Source organism: Acanthisitta chloris, unplaced genomic scaffold, assembly GCF_000695815.1.
Source record: "Acanthisitta chloris isolate BGI_N310 unplaced genomic scaffold, ASM69581v1 scaffold4826, whole genome shotgun sequence".
NCBI lineage: Eukaryota > Metazoa > Chordata > Aves > Passeriformes > Acanthisittidae > Acanthisitta > Acanthisitta chloris.
The window spans coordinates 31,459-49,136 of record NW_008679630.1 but is presented as its reverse complement, the minus strand read 5'-3'; the positions used below and the strand labels follow the sequence as shown (position 1 = coordinate 49,136).

The 17,678-nt window shown below is 52.7% G+C and overlaps 1 protein-coding gene across 1 annotated transcript in view; it reads right to left on the bottom strand.

Annotated features, from left to right (window-relative positions):
• ANKRD11 (ankyrin repeat domain 11) overlaps nucleotides 1–13,763 on the bottom strand; it is a 33,376-nt gene extending 19,613 nt beyond the window's left edge. The window contains 2 exon segments of the mRNA XM_009077379.1: nucleotides 5,989–6,127; nucleotides 13,677–13,763. Coding sequence (XP_009075627.1) covers nucleotides 5,989–6,127; nucleotides 13,677–13,763 — 226 coding nt within the window.
• Between the last annotated feature and the right edge of the window lie 3,915 nt (nucleotides 13,764–17,678).

The following is a 17,678-nucleotide window of genomic DNA, read 5'->3' as shown; positions in this document are numbered from 1 at the left end:
TGCTGCAGAACTTGGAGGGCATAAAACGTTTCGGAGCATGTCGGCTCAAAGCAGGGAAGAGCAGGTCTGGCCTGGCATCACAGCCTGCAGATGTGCTCACAGGGCACCTGCAATGTGGGCCAATGACTCAGAAATCGAGAGGCTGACAGCAGATGGTACCCTAACATCCCAAGGCTCCAGGGCACCCTGGAACTGAAGGACAAGCAGGCTAGAGGGGGCTGAAGGCTCGAGGTGGCAGAAAGGCCAGCAGCGGTGGCATGGGGTGGGAAGCAGCACCATGGCACCAGTGGATAAACAAGAGAGGGCAGCAGGACAGAGGCCAGGGGAACGCAGTGAGGAGGGTGAGCAAGGCTGGCAGGGCTGCACAGAGACCCCTGGAATGCAGAGAAACATGGCCTGGGCTGAGAGAGGTTCCTTGGCACCAGGAGGTCATGGACACACTCTGCAGAGCCAATGGACTAGGAGGCAGAGCCAGGAGGTGATGTGGCTTATCAACCAGGTGCCAAAAGGGAAACCAAAGAGAAAAATGACAGGAGAAGCTGTAGCAGGCTCTGCTCTGACACAAGGGCAAAGTGAGCTGTTTTCCTCACCTGATGGATGGAGGGCCAGAGCCACAACCTTATCCTGCACTGCTGAAAGGATGGTGGAGACCTTGGCTTTGAGTCAGGAGCGCAGAGAGGTGCCAGTGGGAGGAACAAGCCCGTTTATAACCATGTCAGGTCACTGCATGGAGCTGAGCCCACCGTCCCCACTGCTCAGCCTAGCTCCCTGGGGAGGAGGATCCGCAGGCCCTGACCCCAGTGGCTGCAGTATTTTAAAACATTCAGCTGGAGAGGTTTAATGCTGTGTGACAGCCTGTGATCCAAACCCAGGTGTTCTCTCTACACTTGCAGGCCAGACCCCACAATGTGTAAATGCAGCTTTTCCCCAGAGTGGCCACTGGCTACCAAACTGCTGTGAGAGGAGCCCAGAGGCTTCACCAGAAACAACAATCTCCATTTTAAACAAGAATAATTCTGTGAGAGACCAATTTTCAGGCCCAGACTGTTCAATTCCCACAAAACAGAAAGAGCCAGAGAAGGGAGGCTCCGGCCAGCCCTCTCTGCCCGGAGCCAGGGCCAGGACACTCTGCAGACAGTGCTGATAAAAGCTCTTGTATTAAAGGAAAAAGCCATCATTGATAGATTTTTGGTTCACAGAGACACAGCACACTGCAACCTCTCCCTCTGCATGTTAAGGAGGTGACGAGGGGGGAGGAGGGAGATTTATGGCAGCTCCCATCATAAAACGACCTGGTTTTCCGCGCAGCCCTTCCCAGATGGCTGCTGCACACGGGGAGTTTCTCAGGGTGATCTGAAGGCTGGTGTGTGCCAGGCTCTCCACACTGTACCGGCATTATGGAGCCCAGCTAGGAACGGAGAAGCTCTGACATTCACTCTCTCCCTGGTTGCTAGGTGAGAACAGTTTCTTGACTATTTTAGTCAAAGGACTGAAATTACCCGAGCAAAGAAAACCCCGACGCAGCGCAGCCCACCCGAGCCCCCAGCTGCACAGCCCAGACCACAGCCAGCCTCAGAGAACCTCACAAACACCACTTTGGGATGCAGATGCCTTTTTTAATAAGCCAGCAATTTGCTTCTCACAGAGTCCCGCACCAGCCTTCCCAAGCCGGGAGTAACGAGCGTGTTCCCATGCCGTGTGGCTCCGAACACTCGCAGGCATTAGGCAAGCAGCAGCCAGCTCGGTGAGAGGATGAGGGTTTGGGTCAGCTGATTCATCAAGCATTTTCTAACCTACTAATTAGCGTCACATAACGACCTCGAGGGATTAGAGAGGAGTCTGAAGCTCTGAGGCCAACTCCTGCCAACCATACTCACACTGGCCCCTGTCCACCACAGTACCTTCCCGGCCAGACACAAGCCCCTGGGATCAGTCCTGGGCTCCCAGGGCAGGTTGGTGTGTACAGAGCAGGTTGGAGGGCTGGTGGGGGTTTTGTCTCTCCCTTCTTTCCCCAAAAGCACCCAGGGAAGGAGCAGGGCACCCAGGGAGGGAGTAGGGCACCCAGGGAAGGAGCTGGGCACTCAAAGAGGGAGCAGGACCCTCAGCACTGCTGCAAATCACCAGCTTTGCCCCAGCCTTGCTCAGGCCTTCCCAGCTCCCGAGGAGAGCTCTCGAAGGCCAGAATTCACTCGGTGCACTCAGAGATTTGTACTGAGCCCCATCTCTCCCTGATGATGACTAAAGGCCTGGAAACCACAGCTGCACCTCGAGCCAAGGGACTCAAGTGACAGCGTGACATCCAGCTAAGGAAACCACCTGCAGGGCGAGCAGATAGAAGGAATTCTGCACTCTGTGCCTCTCACAGTTGCCCCCGGAGCAGCATCACCTGCCCCACGCTGCAGTGAGGGACCTGTTGGTGTGACTCCATCCCCTGAGCAGCCCGGGGGGAGGTGGGGAGCGCCCGGCCCCACGCCAGCAGTCTGGTGCCGTTGAGTCAGCCCATGACTCAGCCATGGTTTTTTTCGCTGCGCCAGCCGCCCGTGCCCACCTCTCCTGCCACCTCCCCGCAGGTGACTGCACAGCAGGACCATCCCCTTCTCCCTGCTGTCCTCAACCTGCATGTTTCTTAATATCACAATTAGCCAATATCCCCATTTTCCCAGCCTGAGCCCCTCTCAGCACGGCACACAGCCGAGGAGCCGCGCGAAGCCTCCCGAGCTGCTGAAATTGCTGGGAGCAAAGCTGGCTGTACTCGTTTGGTGGCTGCCAGGCAGCACGTAGGCTCTCGGCAGCGCCCGTGGATGTGGGGAGATGCTGCACGAGGGAAGGAGAAGGAAGGAGAAGTCTGAGGCAGAGGGATGCTGCTCCCACAGTGCTGGAGCTGTAACATGCACAGTCTGGAGGCTCACAGTTTGATGCCATTTTTTTTAAATCTCAAGACAGTTTATTTAGTTAACTCTGAGGAACCCAAGTGGTAGAATTGTTGCGTTAGAAACCATTTGGAAGGAGATTATTTTAAAAGGTTCAGCTCTGAACCTACCAAACCTAAACCATACACTTAGATCAATGCTGGCCAGCAGTGCCTCCAGAAGCCCACACCAGGGAATCATGGAATGGTTTGGGTTGGAAGGACCTTAAAGATCTAGTCCTACTCCTTGCCATTGGCAGGGACACCTGCCACCAGCCCAGGTTGCTCCAAGCCCCATCCATCCTGGCCTGGAACACTTCCAGGGATACAGCAGCCACTGCATCTCTGGGCAACCTGTGCCAGTGCCTCAGCACCCTCACAGGGGACAATTTCTCCTTAATTTCTAACCTGCCCCAACCCACCCTGCAGCAACTGGTTGTGCCACAGAGGGTTCTGCTGCCCTTCCACAGGAGACAAACCCACCACTGATGTTTCTCACCCCACACACAGAGCACCTACGTCAGGGCTGAGCCAGAGCTGTCCGTGAAAAAGGCGACACACACCGTGCTAAGGAAAGTGAGTCACCGCAACACATCAGGATGAGGATCCTCACTATTGTTTAAACACTTAAAGAAGGGGAAAAATTACCCCACTAGAAGCAAAAAGAGAGCTCTGCTAGCTCTCAGCTCCCACGTCCTTCCAGCTGAGCTCCACGTGGCTGTGGAACATCCCAGCACTCACAGCAGGCTGTGTATGCGGCCCAGGAAGCACGACCGCGTTACATAAACCACGCGAGGTCAGCCAGCAGCAATGGTGCAATCCTGCTGCTCTCAGAGCTGCAAGCAGAGTTGAGGAGCAGAACAAGCAGCAGAAGCCTCCCCTTGCTCAGGGAATGCAGGGTGGGCACACGGCAGCCCCTTTGTTCTGGGCAAAAGCCTGTCCTGCACTCCACACTCCCTTCAGTGTGCACTGCCAGATGTGCGTCCTTACATGAGTGCCACTGATGACACCTGCACAGGCTCGGGGGGACCTCTCCACCCCCATAACATGTAACCTGTGTGCACCTACCAACACGCCTCTACCTGCCTCTCCCTCGAGCCAGGCCAAGGAACAGACAGGCTTGAAATACCCGACGGTCACAATGGGGTGGTGCAAGAGGAGAGCAAGGTGCCAGGAAGTCTTTTCCTATCTCCACCAAGCCTTTTCCCATCTCCAGCATCTGATTCCTGGAGTAAACGATCTCAGGGAACAGAAAGAGGCTCCTGCTAAGCATCAGTCTGACTCTGCATGTTGATCTGCAGCTCCCTGCTGCTATCTCCAACCCAGAGGCTGAGTCACTTCCTCCCTTTAGTCCCCACCAAACAGGTTGTTAGAGACTCGCCTACACCTTCCCATACACCTTCCCAGAGTTTGAGAGAGCTCAGTTTGCTTTTAAATCAGTCTGTGAGTGCCATGACCCCCTCTGGGTCTCCTCTGGGAGCTGGGCTGCTGCTGCCCCTCGACTCGCCCACTTCCCCAGGAAGGATGAGCTCTGCAGAGGAAGGGGAAGAGCTCTGCAGAGGAAGGGGAAGACGTGTCCGGAGATAAGTCACACAGCTGTGGAGAGCAGCGGGGTAAGGCAGGAGCCCCGGGCAGGGGGGGCTCACAGCCTGCTGCTCCCCCACACCCTGCAGCAGCCACAGCCTCTCCCCAGCAGCTCTCTGCTCTCTTTTTCAGTTGGTTTCCTTCTTGCTGCTGCCAGCAGAAACATTTCCAACATCTCTGCTGCCAGAGAGAGCCCAGAGCCCTGGGAAAGCAGATCACTGCTGCTGGGGGATGCAGCAAGTGAGCTCTGCCATGACGTTCTAGCTGTCACGAGGGTCAGACAGCCCTGCAGCAAGTTTGGGGTTCAATTCTCGACCAAGTATTGAACGTGGCAGAAACACATCTGACAAAAAGCAGCAGCTCTGGTTAATCAGCTTTGCCTTGCCCCTGTTAACCCCCTCCAAAAGTGACACTCCAAGTGCAACACCACAGCACCATGAATGTGCTCACTGCACGTGGTTAAACCCAAAACTTCATCTCTGCAAACACACGTTGCTTTAATGAAATTAACTGATGTCTGAAACTCTCTCTCCAGACAGGGAGTTCAGCAGCACAAACCCATGGAAGCACTGGGCCAGCCTCAGGACACATCAGCACGTGTCTTTACCCACAGAGCAGTCCTCAGAACCACAGGGGCACTCCTGACCCTTCCAAATCTGCCCTCCTGCCACCTGAACCAGAGCAGACACATCCTGTGCCAGACCACCTTCCATGCTCACCAGGGAGCAACACCAAGTACAGCCTTTTTACCATTTCTAAGCATATTCCTGACTTTTAGCACACTTCATCTCTTTGCACAACCACTGAGCTTTTACCTGACCAAAACCATTTCTAAATGCAGATTTCCTAGGAATGTGCAGCAAGGACCCCTACAACCCTCTGTCCAGAAATCCATAGTTCAACCTTTTACAACCAAACAACACTATTTTCTACACACCAAAGCTTTGTGTTAGCTCTTCCCAACTCCTTACAAATCCAACAGCCCATCCAACATCTGCATGGGGCCATGGTGGGCAGGAGCCCTGTGTACCAGCCTCTCTTCTGCCACAAAATTGACCTGCCTGACCAGATTTCACTTGTTCGTTTTCTCTTAAAAATAGTATTCAGCTTTATTCCCTTATTTTCCAAGCTCTCAGGAGCAGACATAGCTTCATGGCTTGTCTCAGCTGAACTGGGACAGTTAGAAACCAGGAGAATGGCCCACAGCCAAGGGAGGGGAATCTCCTCACACAACCACTGCTTGGTCCACTTAAATACATTCCTAAGAACATAAGGGCTTTAACCCACTCAGCTCCAGATGTGCACATGTGGACCACCAGCAGTTATCCAACCTCTTGTCCACACGCCTCTTCCTTCAATTAAAAACTACAGGAAACCTGATACAACAGGAAACTTGATACAACACTTCCATATGGATTGCCTGGACACTGGATCCTGTGTGCTCCCGCCCCGCCCCAACACTCACATTCTGAGGGTGGAATATGGCATTTCTGTACCTGTATCCGAGTCTTTTTGATCTCCATTTGTTCCGACAGTGAAAGGCAACTTGCGCTTAGTCGCTCGCTCTTTCACCTCTTTGCCGCCATCGCTCCGGTCCAACTTTGGAGTCTTGGTTAGAGAAACTTTATCTTTATCCTGGAAAGAGAAGAGAACACATTAACAAGAGTCTTCCCCAGGCTGTGTTCACCTGATCCCCCAAATCCTGCACTGGTCTCTCGCTGCACCTCCCTTCTTTCCACCCTGGGTTTCCGGCATCAAGGACTGCCAACGCAGCCTCCACCAAACTGAAACATCACCAGGGAAGAATGAGGCCAACCAAGGCTGCTGTGTGGTGCCAAATTCCAACCAATTCATGTGAAAAACTGGAGCCAACACCTCGTTGTGAGGTCAGGGATGTGCCTGGTTGTGAGTAAGGGGGGAAGGTAGGCTGGGATGGGGTAACCTGAGGGTTTCCAAACTGGAGTTTGCTGGAGTAAGAGAACATGAGGATTTGATTGCAATCACACAGCAAGAACAACCCGTGTCTGCTTTGTACCAGCCTTGTTTATTCAAGTTGGTTTGGATTTTAATGTGAAGCAGAAATGCTGTGAACTGCTTGAAAGCAGGCAGAGATTTTGCAGGAACATCCCAAGTTCCCAAGTATTGAGACAGGAGATGTTTTTCACATGAACAGGGAGAGCTGGTTCATAACTCAAACTCCAGGAGTTCAGTGTGCCGGGAATACACAGCCCGAGGTCATGCCCTTGTGTTTTTTTGTGTGCGAGGAACAGTATTATTTTAAGCAAGCGCTTCTGGATTGACCACTGTGCCCCTGCTCCAACAACCAGGGCAGTGCAAGCGGCTTTGTGACAGATCTGATTTCAATAACCCAGCGAAGCCCAGACCCTGAGCTTTACAGACACAGTTAGATTAAACACAACAATCTCAATACATTAAATCATGCCAGACCGTGGCTGGAAGCTCAGACAAGCCAACCTAAGAGCATTCCCTTGTTTAGAGAGGCGCAGTCACGCTGTCTGTCCCTGCAGCTCCCTGGCAGGTGGCCCCGGTGCCAGCAGTCACAGGACTGCGGCGTCACCGTGCGTGTCGCTCCTTCCTCTTTCCGAGCCTCTGTCTGGTGACCAGACTTCACCCACAGATGAAAGAGAAACCCCTGACTCGGCCCAAAGGGTTCTGTTTGCACATCCCCTCCGCCACGGGCAGCGTGACAGCCACGCGGCTCCTCTCACCGAGGATCAAGGAAATGGGCTGGGGAATCCTTTTTTGGTAAAGCAAGAGAGACGAACCTGCCTGAAAGCAGCTCTGTGGTGGGAGGGTGCCAAGGCACACTGGGAGCCCCAGGAAGGGCAGCCCTGCTCGGGAGCAGTCGCTGAGCGCTCGTCCTCGGCACTGGAGCAACGGGACAAAGCCCCACAGCCAAAATAAACACTCCAGCATTTCCTTTAAACCCTCCACACTGAAATGCTTTTGTCCAGTTTTTTCTGAGGTGAACAGAAATAGTTTAGAATAACAAATGATGCCACTTTTACTGCCAGCTGCTGCTCTGAGAGCTATGAGGTGGCAGTGAGTGCCCATCACCTGCCAGGACCAGCGTATACAAGTATCTCGGTCTGTCCTAATTCTATGATTCTCTGAAATATTTTTTTAAGAGAATAAAATAAAATGTGTATGTTTCCTGAAAAAAAGGTCACCAAATATATAATGCAACTTAGCCCACAGTTGGCAATCCACATCCTGAACTTTTCCTTCTCTTTACTTGGATAAAAGGCATCTCTGAGCACTAAAGACATGGGTCTGTGAGGTTCCTGCAGTGTGAAGGGGTCATGGCACCAAGGCTGTCAGAGTTCAAGGAGCATCTGATGCTCTTAGACATCCAGGTAGGTTTTCTGCTGGATTAATGCTGTCTGGGATCTCTGTGCACCCAGGAGTGAAGAAAAAGGCAGAACAGGTAAAAATGCAGCTTATTCTAGAAAGTTAGAATCGCAGAATGGTTTGGGTTGGAAGGAAACTTAAAGGTCAGATAATTCCACTCTCCTGCTATGGGCAGGGACACCTGCCACTAGCCCAGGTTGCTCCAAGCCTCATCCAACCTGGCCTGGAACACTTCCAGGGATAGGGCAGCCACAGCTTCTCTGGGCAACCCATGCCAGTGCCTCAGCACCCTCACAGGGAAGAATTCCTTCCCAATATTCAATCTATCTCTCAGCCACAGTCATTGCCATGCTGTTAAAACTCCGTGTTGGAGGAGGGACACAACAGCGGAACTAGGCAAAAAGCTTTCCCAGCCCAGAGTGTGAGCCCAGTGTGGAGCTGGAGGTGTCAATGTGATCTGGCGCCCGGCAGTGCTGCTCCTGCATCCGCCCCAGCGCTCGGAGCTGCTGATCCAGTGAGTTCAGCACAATTATACCCCAAGGAACGAGGGAAGTGGCGGCAGCCCTGGCTTGGCTTTGAAGATTAATTCGTACAGGAGCACAACGATAACCTTTTCTAGTAATTGGAGCAAGGAAGATCCAGACTTTACTCCCCCCTGGAAAGCAGTGAGCTGCTGGGGATGCCTGAAGCAGAGGGTGGAACATCAAGGCAGCTGGAGAGTCCCATTCCTGAAAGTTTTCTTATTTTAAGCTTTACTTCCCTAATTATTTCCAATTTTGTAATGAGGAATGTGGCCCTTTCCTCGAGTAAAACCTGGTTTCACTTTTAGGTCTTCTCATGAAGCTCAGACTCATCAGAATCAGGTTTCACAAATGGAACATATCCAAATTAGAACCACGGAATAGTTTGGGTTGGAAGGACCTTAGAGCTCATCTCATTCCACCCCCTGCCATGGGCAGGGACACCTTCCACTAGTTTGTAATGAGGAATGTGGCCCTTTCCTCGAGTAAAACCTGGTTTCACTTTTAGGTCTTCTCATGAAGCTCAGACTCATCAGAATCAGGTTTCACAAATGGAACATATCCAAATTAGAACCACGGAATAGTTTGGGTTGGAAGGACCTTAGAGCTCATCTCATTCCACCCCCTGCCATGGGCAGGGACACCTTCCACTAGACCATAAAATCACAGAATTTGTTGGAATGGAAGGACCTTAGAGCTCATCTCATTCCACCCCTGCCATGGGCAGGGACACCTCCCCAAGGTGACCATGTTGCTCCAAGCCCATCCATCCTTGACATTGAAAGGAAACTTGTATGAACATCTGTAAGAGTTGGGGCTCTCCAAGGCCAGAACAGGAGCCTGGGGATCGGAACAGTCCAGAGCTCAGCAGGAGCAACAAGTTCCCCTTCGTAGGTGTTAATAAAAGCTGCTTTGGCAAAGGGGAGACAGCAACCACGACTGTGGGAAAAATCCCCTCCTGTCACATTACACTTGTAGTAAGACTTACTATATGAGTAACTGAGCCAACCTTGGGTTACACTTGCTACAGCTAGAAGATACATCACAAGTCACTCTCAGCTGCTGTGGTTTGATGCACAAGCCCACCCGCAACTGTCCCAGCAGCCACCCACAGCCCAATGCTGTATCGATCCAGCCACGCAGCAGCGTGGGGATGGAAGGGCTTCTCTCAGCAGCGTGACAGACCCTGACATCAATCTGCTCAGGGCATTTGTGACACACACCCTCCTGCACAACTCCAGCCAGCCCAGCCGACTGGCCAAATGGTGGTTCTCAGAGCAAAAACAATCCTGTAGTTCTTACTGCTGCAGAGTTCCGCAAGACAGAGACACTTAGATGGGGGTTAGAGCAACTTGGCCTAGTGGAAGGTGTCCCTGCCCATGGCAGGGGGTGGGATGAGATGAGCTCTAGGGCTCCTCCCAGCACGAACCATCCCATAACTCTAAGATTCACAAACCCATGCCAAGAACTCTGTGTTTCCAGTCCCATCACCTCGCTCCCACAGAGCCTGACTCGTATCCCAGCACTTATGCAGAGACTTGCACTGCCAGCCATGGAAATCCCCAAAGCCCTTTGTTCTCCAAAATGAGCTGAAAGCATTTCAGGTTGTGATGTCAGTGAAAATGAGGCAGCAATGAACAAAACCAGCACAGGCAGCCTGGGAGGAGGAGCACAGGAGCACCAAGAGCTCCAAGGCTGTGCCCCAGGCAGTGCCCCACGTCCAACTCCTGCTGAGGGCAAAGCATCCCACGCTGCAGAAAGCAAATGCAGTGAGAGTGGGGCTTTCCCTGTGGGGTTTTCCCTGCGCTAACACAGGCAGGTCGTGTCCTGACCAGGTCTCTGCCAGGGGGAAGGGAGAAGACGCAGAAGGTTCTCACCCTGCCTTACAAAAAGGAACCCAGAAAGCAACTGGATGTGGTGGAAATCAAACTATTCCATAGATCTGGGTCCCCTGTAGCCTTTCCAAAACCAGAGCACAGCACATATACATGCACACGAAGTTCCAGGAAGTCTGATTTGTGTTATCAGTGGTGCAATGAAACACATGAACTCTGGAGACAAGCAGAGCTGAAGGCCCATTCCTGCAAGACTCAGGCATGGAGGTCTGTAAGAAATACAACCCTGGGATGACTATGGGATGATGATATTCACCAAAATGTTGGCTCTTTGGTCTATAAGTCACCAAGATGCTTCTGCAGGTTTCACCCCGGCAAGTGACTGTGCTGGACACACAACCCAGCGCTCACTCGTACAGCACTGGAATGCCCTGACAGTCCAACAGGTTTCAAGAAGAACCAAAAAATAAGGACTGTGTTCCCTTTTCTGAAACAGGGAGAAGAGGAAGGAGAAAAAACTCAAGATTTTTTAACCTCTGCAAGCTCCTGCAAGCGAAAACCAGGTTAAGTGCTGCTCTGCTTGGTGTTCAGTTCAGCCACTGCAGCAAAAACGCAATTCTGACTGTGCAAGAGGGAGCATTTCCCCATAAAGTGGCAAACCCTGTGCAGCAGGCTGAGAGCACTCTGTGTAACCACGCAGCCTCGTCCCAGGCACAGCAGGAAATGGTTTCGACAACTGATATAACTCTTGCTGCACTGCTCTGCTCAGCCTAAGTCATGAGTAATCTGCTCCTGGTGTGGGGATCTGTGGATCTAGACCAGAAAGGAGAATTATTCATATATGGCATGATGATTTTTACAAAACCCTTGAGCCTGAACTCAGGCAGGAGGAGCATGGGGGCTGCCAGCACCCGCCCCAGGCAGCCTGTGCACAGCCATATAAGGGCTCTGCTAACCCCAGGAGAAACAGCTCACTGCTGATGGAGCATCCAGGGCTGTCAGACATGGTCTTTAAACCACTTCACTCTCATGGCTGCATCCCACTAGTTCATCAGTACCTCCTGTGGGGGACAGGGAGTGGAGAGCCAGGAGTTCCCTCCCATAATGAGCTCTACAGCTGAAAGGCAGCAGCTCACATCCTCTTCCTCAAAGCACGAGCCCTCTGGATAAGGGCAGCTTCCCTGAGAGCCAGGCTGCTACGTGTTCAAACACAGAACTCACACTCAAAATGTGATCATACAATCATGGAATGGTTTGGTTTGGGAGGCGCCTTAAAGATCATTTTCCAATCTCCTGCCATGGGCAGGGACACCTTCCACTAGCCCAGGTTGCTCCAAACCACATCCAACCCGGCCTGGAACACTCCCAGGGATGGGACAGCCACAGCTTCTCTGGGCAACCTGTGCCAGTGTCTCAGCACCCTCACAGGGAAGAATTCCTTCCAATATTCAATCTAAACCTCCCCTCCTTCAGCTTAAGGCCATTCCCCTCAACCCCTGCAGCCCTCAGCCCATGGCAGCACCAGGACCCCCAAACATCCTGCACCACCACCACCGTCAGAGCCACAGAGCCCAGGCTGTAAGGCCTTTTTCATGCTAAACCAATTGTCAATATTAAGGCCACATTAAGGAAAACACTGAAGAGGCATCACTTTGCCACTGTGCCCACGGGCAAGTGCAGGTCCCTCCGGCTCTGCCCTCCCTATCCAGGCTCTGCCGGGGAGCGTGTGCCAAGTCACAGCTTGGCCCTTTGAACGTGTTGACAAAGGCAAGATAAATGAAAGGCAGCGGCTTGCTGACAGGCAGGTACAACAGCGTCTGCAGGGAGGAGGTCGAAGTGCTTTTCCCCTGAGTCACTGCTCCAGCTCAGGTTCAGAATTACGAGAAACAGGGCGAAACGGATCCTTCGGCCACTCAGGCTGATTTCAGCTCAGCCCCTGGCAGACGAGAGCCTGTGAGCTTCTCCTCCACTGAAAATAACAGAATTAAGTGAGCAGCAGGCTCTGCCCTGTCCCCTCTCAGTGCCACTCTCGCCAGGTCCACGCTGTCGCCTCTGAATGGGAGGCAGAAAATTGTGTCCTAGTTATTTAGCCAGCGGGAGATAACTCCTGTTCCCGGCGTCCCTCGCGCCGCTCGACAAACCTGCTCTGTAAATAACACGCAGCCTTTAAGCTGCCAGGAGTGGATGAAATAAAATGGGAGCTGATTCATATTCCAACTGATCCTCTCCCTCCCCAAGCACCTGCACCAGCATTAAGCTCCTTACCCAGCGCAGCCAAACCCTGTATTTACATATCCTGCGCTGCCGGGCGCAGCCTCGTTTGCCAGGGACAACGCTGGCATCTTCCCGAGGCTACAGGGCAGCTGTTCCCCCTCCAAAACCCCTGATCCCAGATTTTGCCCCCTCCTAGAAGCTCTATGCTGTGCCACGGTGCTCCTGCACTGACCTGAGCACGCATGGTGACACGGAAAGGGGAACGTGGCAGATGCTACCAATGTGTTCAATAATCAAATCCTGCCTGGGATTTTCCCCTTGGTTATTTACCATTTTGCTCATTTTGTCAATAATATGACCTCAATCACATGAGGAGTTACTGCCATCACCACGGGAGGGATTGCAGGGGAAGTGATGGAGCTGGGGCTTGCCATGCTCAGCCTCAGCTCCCGGGGCCTGGCAGAAACTCCCGGGGGAATACTGAGAAACTGGAGCAAGGAGATGAAAGGGAAGTGAATGAGATTTGTTGCCTAAGCAGAATTCGGTAGATGTAGGTTTTCATGTTTATTTAAAGGTAACATTTGCACGCAGCTTTCTGCACAACTATTGACTGGAAACAACCAATACTGAGAAAAAGCTGAATGAGAGGAGGCAGAGCTCACGCCTGGAGCCAAACAAGACTCTGGGAATGATGAGGAGAAGTGTGAACTTATTCATCCTTAAGGTTAATAGCCTCACCTCAAGCCCCATCAAAAGCCAAGCACCTCAAATAACCCCCCAGAAGCAGCAATTTCAGCAAAGCAGCTCACAGGCTGAGCCCTGGTCAGCCCATGCTGCTGGGGGAAGCAAGACCAGCTGAGCCTGACATGGACGTGGCACTTACAGCCAGAGGAGGAGGAGGAGAAGCTCCTCCCTTGCTCAGCATGCACTGAACCATCACTTCATCACTTGGGCTTTCCACAGCTTCGTGCAGAAACCCTTAAAAATGCACAGTACTTGCAGAAGAGAATCTTCCAAAGCATCCCCCATTGCTCAGCCAAGTCAGGTCCTTCCCAGCAAGGACTGCAGCCACAGAGAAATAAACTGGACTCTATCAGCTGGCAGAGCACCAACACACTGATGTAATTCCTGGGATAACAGTCCATGGCAACCTCCGACCAAGTGAAACACTGCCATGGCTTGAAGGCACCAGGCTCAAGATGCAGCACCCCCAAAGCAAGGCAAGTGACCAAAACACACTACCTTTTTCCCCGTTTGTTTCTCCACCATGTCGTTGCTGAGAGAGAAATCTTCTGACTGTGGTGTTTTAGAACACCCACCCTTGGGCATCGTTCTGCCTTCCTTACTTGATCTTCATTTATGCTGCCATCGCCTCATCATCAACCGTCTGTGGGGAAAGAGCAAAAGGGAGGTTAGACATCTTGAGAGGATCTTTCCATTGCAGGGGGAAAAGGTAAGGCACTTCCCATGGGGATAAGCCCCCTCCCAGCCCTTGGATGGCAGCTCCAGGATGGCAGAGCAACCTCAAACATGGACAAAGCCACTGTGGGCTCCTGACACCTTCCCAATGAGTAACAGAGATGCTGCAAGGAATCACACAGAATCACAGAATCACTGAGGCTGGAAAAGATCTCTAAGTTTGAGTCCAACCTGTGACCCATCACCACCTTGTCAACTAGACCAGAGCACTGAGTGCTACATTCAGTTGTTCCTAGAACACCTCCAGGCACATTGACTCCACCACCTCCCTAAGCAGAACATTCCAATGCCTGACAGCCCATTCCATGAAGAAATTCCTTCTACTGTCCAACCTGAACCTCCCCTGACACAGCCTGAGGCTATGCCCTCTTGTCCTGGTACTTGTTACCTGGGAGGAGAGGCTGACCCTGAGAGAGCCACGCTGGGATGTGCAGGTGCAAGCACAGCTTGTTCCATGTGCAAAAAACAGCCTAGAACAGGTCATGCCCCCACAGAGAGCAACATCCCTTCTGCTCTCCATCCACAGCATCACTCCAGGCCTACATAAAGCTTCCTGCAGCTGTGGCTCCATCCACAGTGCAGAGACATGGGGACAGCCCTGGGGCAGGGACAGCTCCCCCAGTTTGCCATGCTGAATTTCCAGACACTCCCAGGACCAACACAACACAAAAAACCTACATTAAAATGCACTTTTTGAACATGTTGCCATTATGAGACAAGACCAGAAAGCACTGAGGGGTCAGAGGGCTCCTGGAGCAGTTCGACACAGCTCTGACTTGGTGCTGCCGCTGCACCTTGGCCTAGGTAAGCCAACTTGGAGAGCACAAAGCTCCTGCTCCTGCGTGTGTTGCCTGGTTACAGGACTGAAAAGACAACTGACATCTGAAATACAGCAAGGCATGAGCTGTAACAGGGATCAGGAGCACTGACTAGAGCCAAGGCCCTTTTAGGTGAACAAAAATATCTCCTCTCCAGAGACCAGAGGCTGGAAAGCATCTGTGCAATGGGATATCTGCGAGGAGTGACCCCCAGCAACCCTGACAGCAACAGGCTCCTCGCACTGAGGCTGGAAGGGCACAAATAGCCCCATTTGAGAACTCTTGCCCAGCTAATTGCCACCTGCCAGCACTACCGTCGCACCCATTAATGTCTTAGAGCAGCAGCCAGGCTCTGCAGAGCTACAATTGCAGGAAATTGTCCAGGAACAAAGTCATGCAGAGCTCCATCACGAGATGGGAATTCTGGGGGCGGGGAGAGAGAAAGAAAACAGAGAGGAGAGGAGAGGAGCCAAAGCCTCCTGCCAGCACAGGGCTGGGGGACAGAGCAGCAGAGACCTTGAATCACGTCCCTGAGAGCCTGGCACCACCTCACCAGGTGCTGAGTCCACCCCTGCGGTGGCCAGGGCAGGACAGGGTGTTACAGCCTGGAGAAACATGAACATGATGCTTTCATCAGCCTTGTATTTCAGAAGTTCCCTGGAAATCCCTTCAAAATTTACATGCTTCATTTACGCATCAGAGGCTTTGGGGCCCTTTGGGTTGGTTTGTGGGGTTTTTCTTCAAAGAGGTGGTTCAGAGACTCCAGCCCAGCCCTACAGCAGCACAAACTCCCAGACCAAAGTGCTGAGCACAGACAGTGCTAACATATCCTGGCACTTCTCTCTCCAGCAGCAGACTACGCTTACCAAGGCAGCTACTCTCAACCCCAGCTCCTTTCCTGGGCTGGGTGAAGGTGGTTATCTGTGTTTAGGAATGAAGCTTTGGGGACTGAGACCTCCTCGTGTCCCCCCTGCTTGATGTGGGGACAGCTGTGGTGCTGGGCTTTGGGACCTCCAGCTCTTTCCTTCAGCTGGGAGAGCAGGAAAGCACCTAGTGAAGACAGAAGCAGGCTGATCCACCCTCCTCCTCACTGCAGATGGGAAGGAAAAAGGAGGGAATGCACAGAAAATTCAGCCTGTCCATAAAGGATCATGGAAAAAGAAAACCTGCTAGAGAGAGGGAACAACTGTAGAGATCTGTGCTTCAAAATTTCTGCTCTGCATCACCCGCAGTGCCGGCAGCCTGGGCCAGGGCTCAGCACACAGAGGCTGATGCAAACAGCACCTTAAAAAGGCAGCTCAGCTGTTCCCAGGATGTGGCGCCGGCACAGAGGGGCTGGAATTCACCAAACGATGCCAAGAGCAGGGGGCTCTGGTCCTGGAGCTCCCACACCCCCAGCCAGGGCTCCCTGCACTGACACAGCCTCATGTCCCCACCAGCACAGCTCTCCTGGCGCTGGTGACACCCCACCAAGGTGCCACTCCAGAGCCTGAGGTGTCCCCTTCATGCTGCACATCCCTGGGGTGCCAGGAGCAGCTCTAGCCATTCCCAAGCCTCAAGAACCTCTCTGACATCTTTCATTAGCCAACTGGTAAAATGGAAGGATTATTTCCCCTTGGTTTCACCTACTACTGGGGCTGCAGGTAAGAGAAAGGAGCATGTGTATGGGAGGAGGCAGGAGCAGAGGACACAGTGAATAGCTTCCCTTCAGTATTCCCTGCAAATCCAAGAGGTGAAAATTCAGATGAAGTGCTGAGCAACGGAAATTTATTTACACTTTGCAACGGATATTAAAACCAAACAGCTTCACCTCTGCTGCTGGTGAGTTCGGCTGGGCTCAGGGCACACTCTGCTCCCACTCACAGCCAAAAACCAACCCCGTGGTGCTACCAGTGCCTTGCTCACGCTGCTCCATCGTCTTCACACTGCCTATTTATCCCCCAAAAAATTCTGCCCACTCCTCCAAGTCTTTGTGGCTGCTTGTACCAGGGTAGGCACCTATTCACGTGGAGCTTCCAGAACCTGTTTAACTGAGAAAAGGGCAGACGGATGCCAGATTAATTCTGCGCCCCTTCTGTTCGCGGCGCTGACTCATTACACTTGGAAAGCGACTGCCTCCCCGTGTAAACAGAGCCCTGGCCTGTTCCACAGCTTGCAGGGAGTATCACATTTGCACAACAATCACCGACAGCGCCGCAGCCTGCGTTTCATTTTGAAGCACGTTTAATAAGTTCATTTCATTTTCCAGCACGTTTAGTAAGAGTCAGAGGGGAGGTGCAGATTCCCGGTTGGAAGAGCCATCCCCAGCTTGTGACGAGTAAATTGAGCGATGTAGAATAACAATTTGGCTTCAATCCTTCCTAATTTGGGAGCTGGACGAGCCACCCCCTTGCCACGACCCTCCTCTCAAGCTCACCTCCCTCCAGGAGGCAAGCAACACCCTTCCTACTTTATAAACAATTAACTCAGCTCTGAGGAGGGGCTGATTGCGTGTCGCTGCACAGTGAGAAGTGGGAGACCAAGTGAGCTCAACGGAATATAATCCCTCATACTTCTCCGGGAAAACAAAGGAGTTGTTTACCCTTGGCCAGTGGCCAGACCTGGCTGCGTGAGCTGCTGGCCTGGGGCACACCATGGCCACAACAGCCCCTCAGATGGCCACAACAACCCCTAGTGTGGGCCAGCCCCTTGCCATGGCCACAACAGCCCTTGGCATGGACAGAACAGCCCTTGGCATGGACACAACAGCCCTTGGTGCACACCAGCCCTCCAGCATGGCCACAACACCCCCGAGTGCACGCCAGACCCTCGGCACGGCCACAACACCCCCCAGCGCATGGCCACAACATTCCCCCCATAGCACAACAGCCCTTTCGGCCTGGCTACTACAGTCCCTAGTGCACAGCAGCCCTTTGGCACGGCCACAACATCCCCTAGTGAACATCAG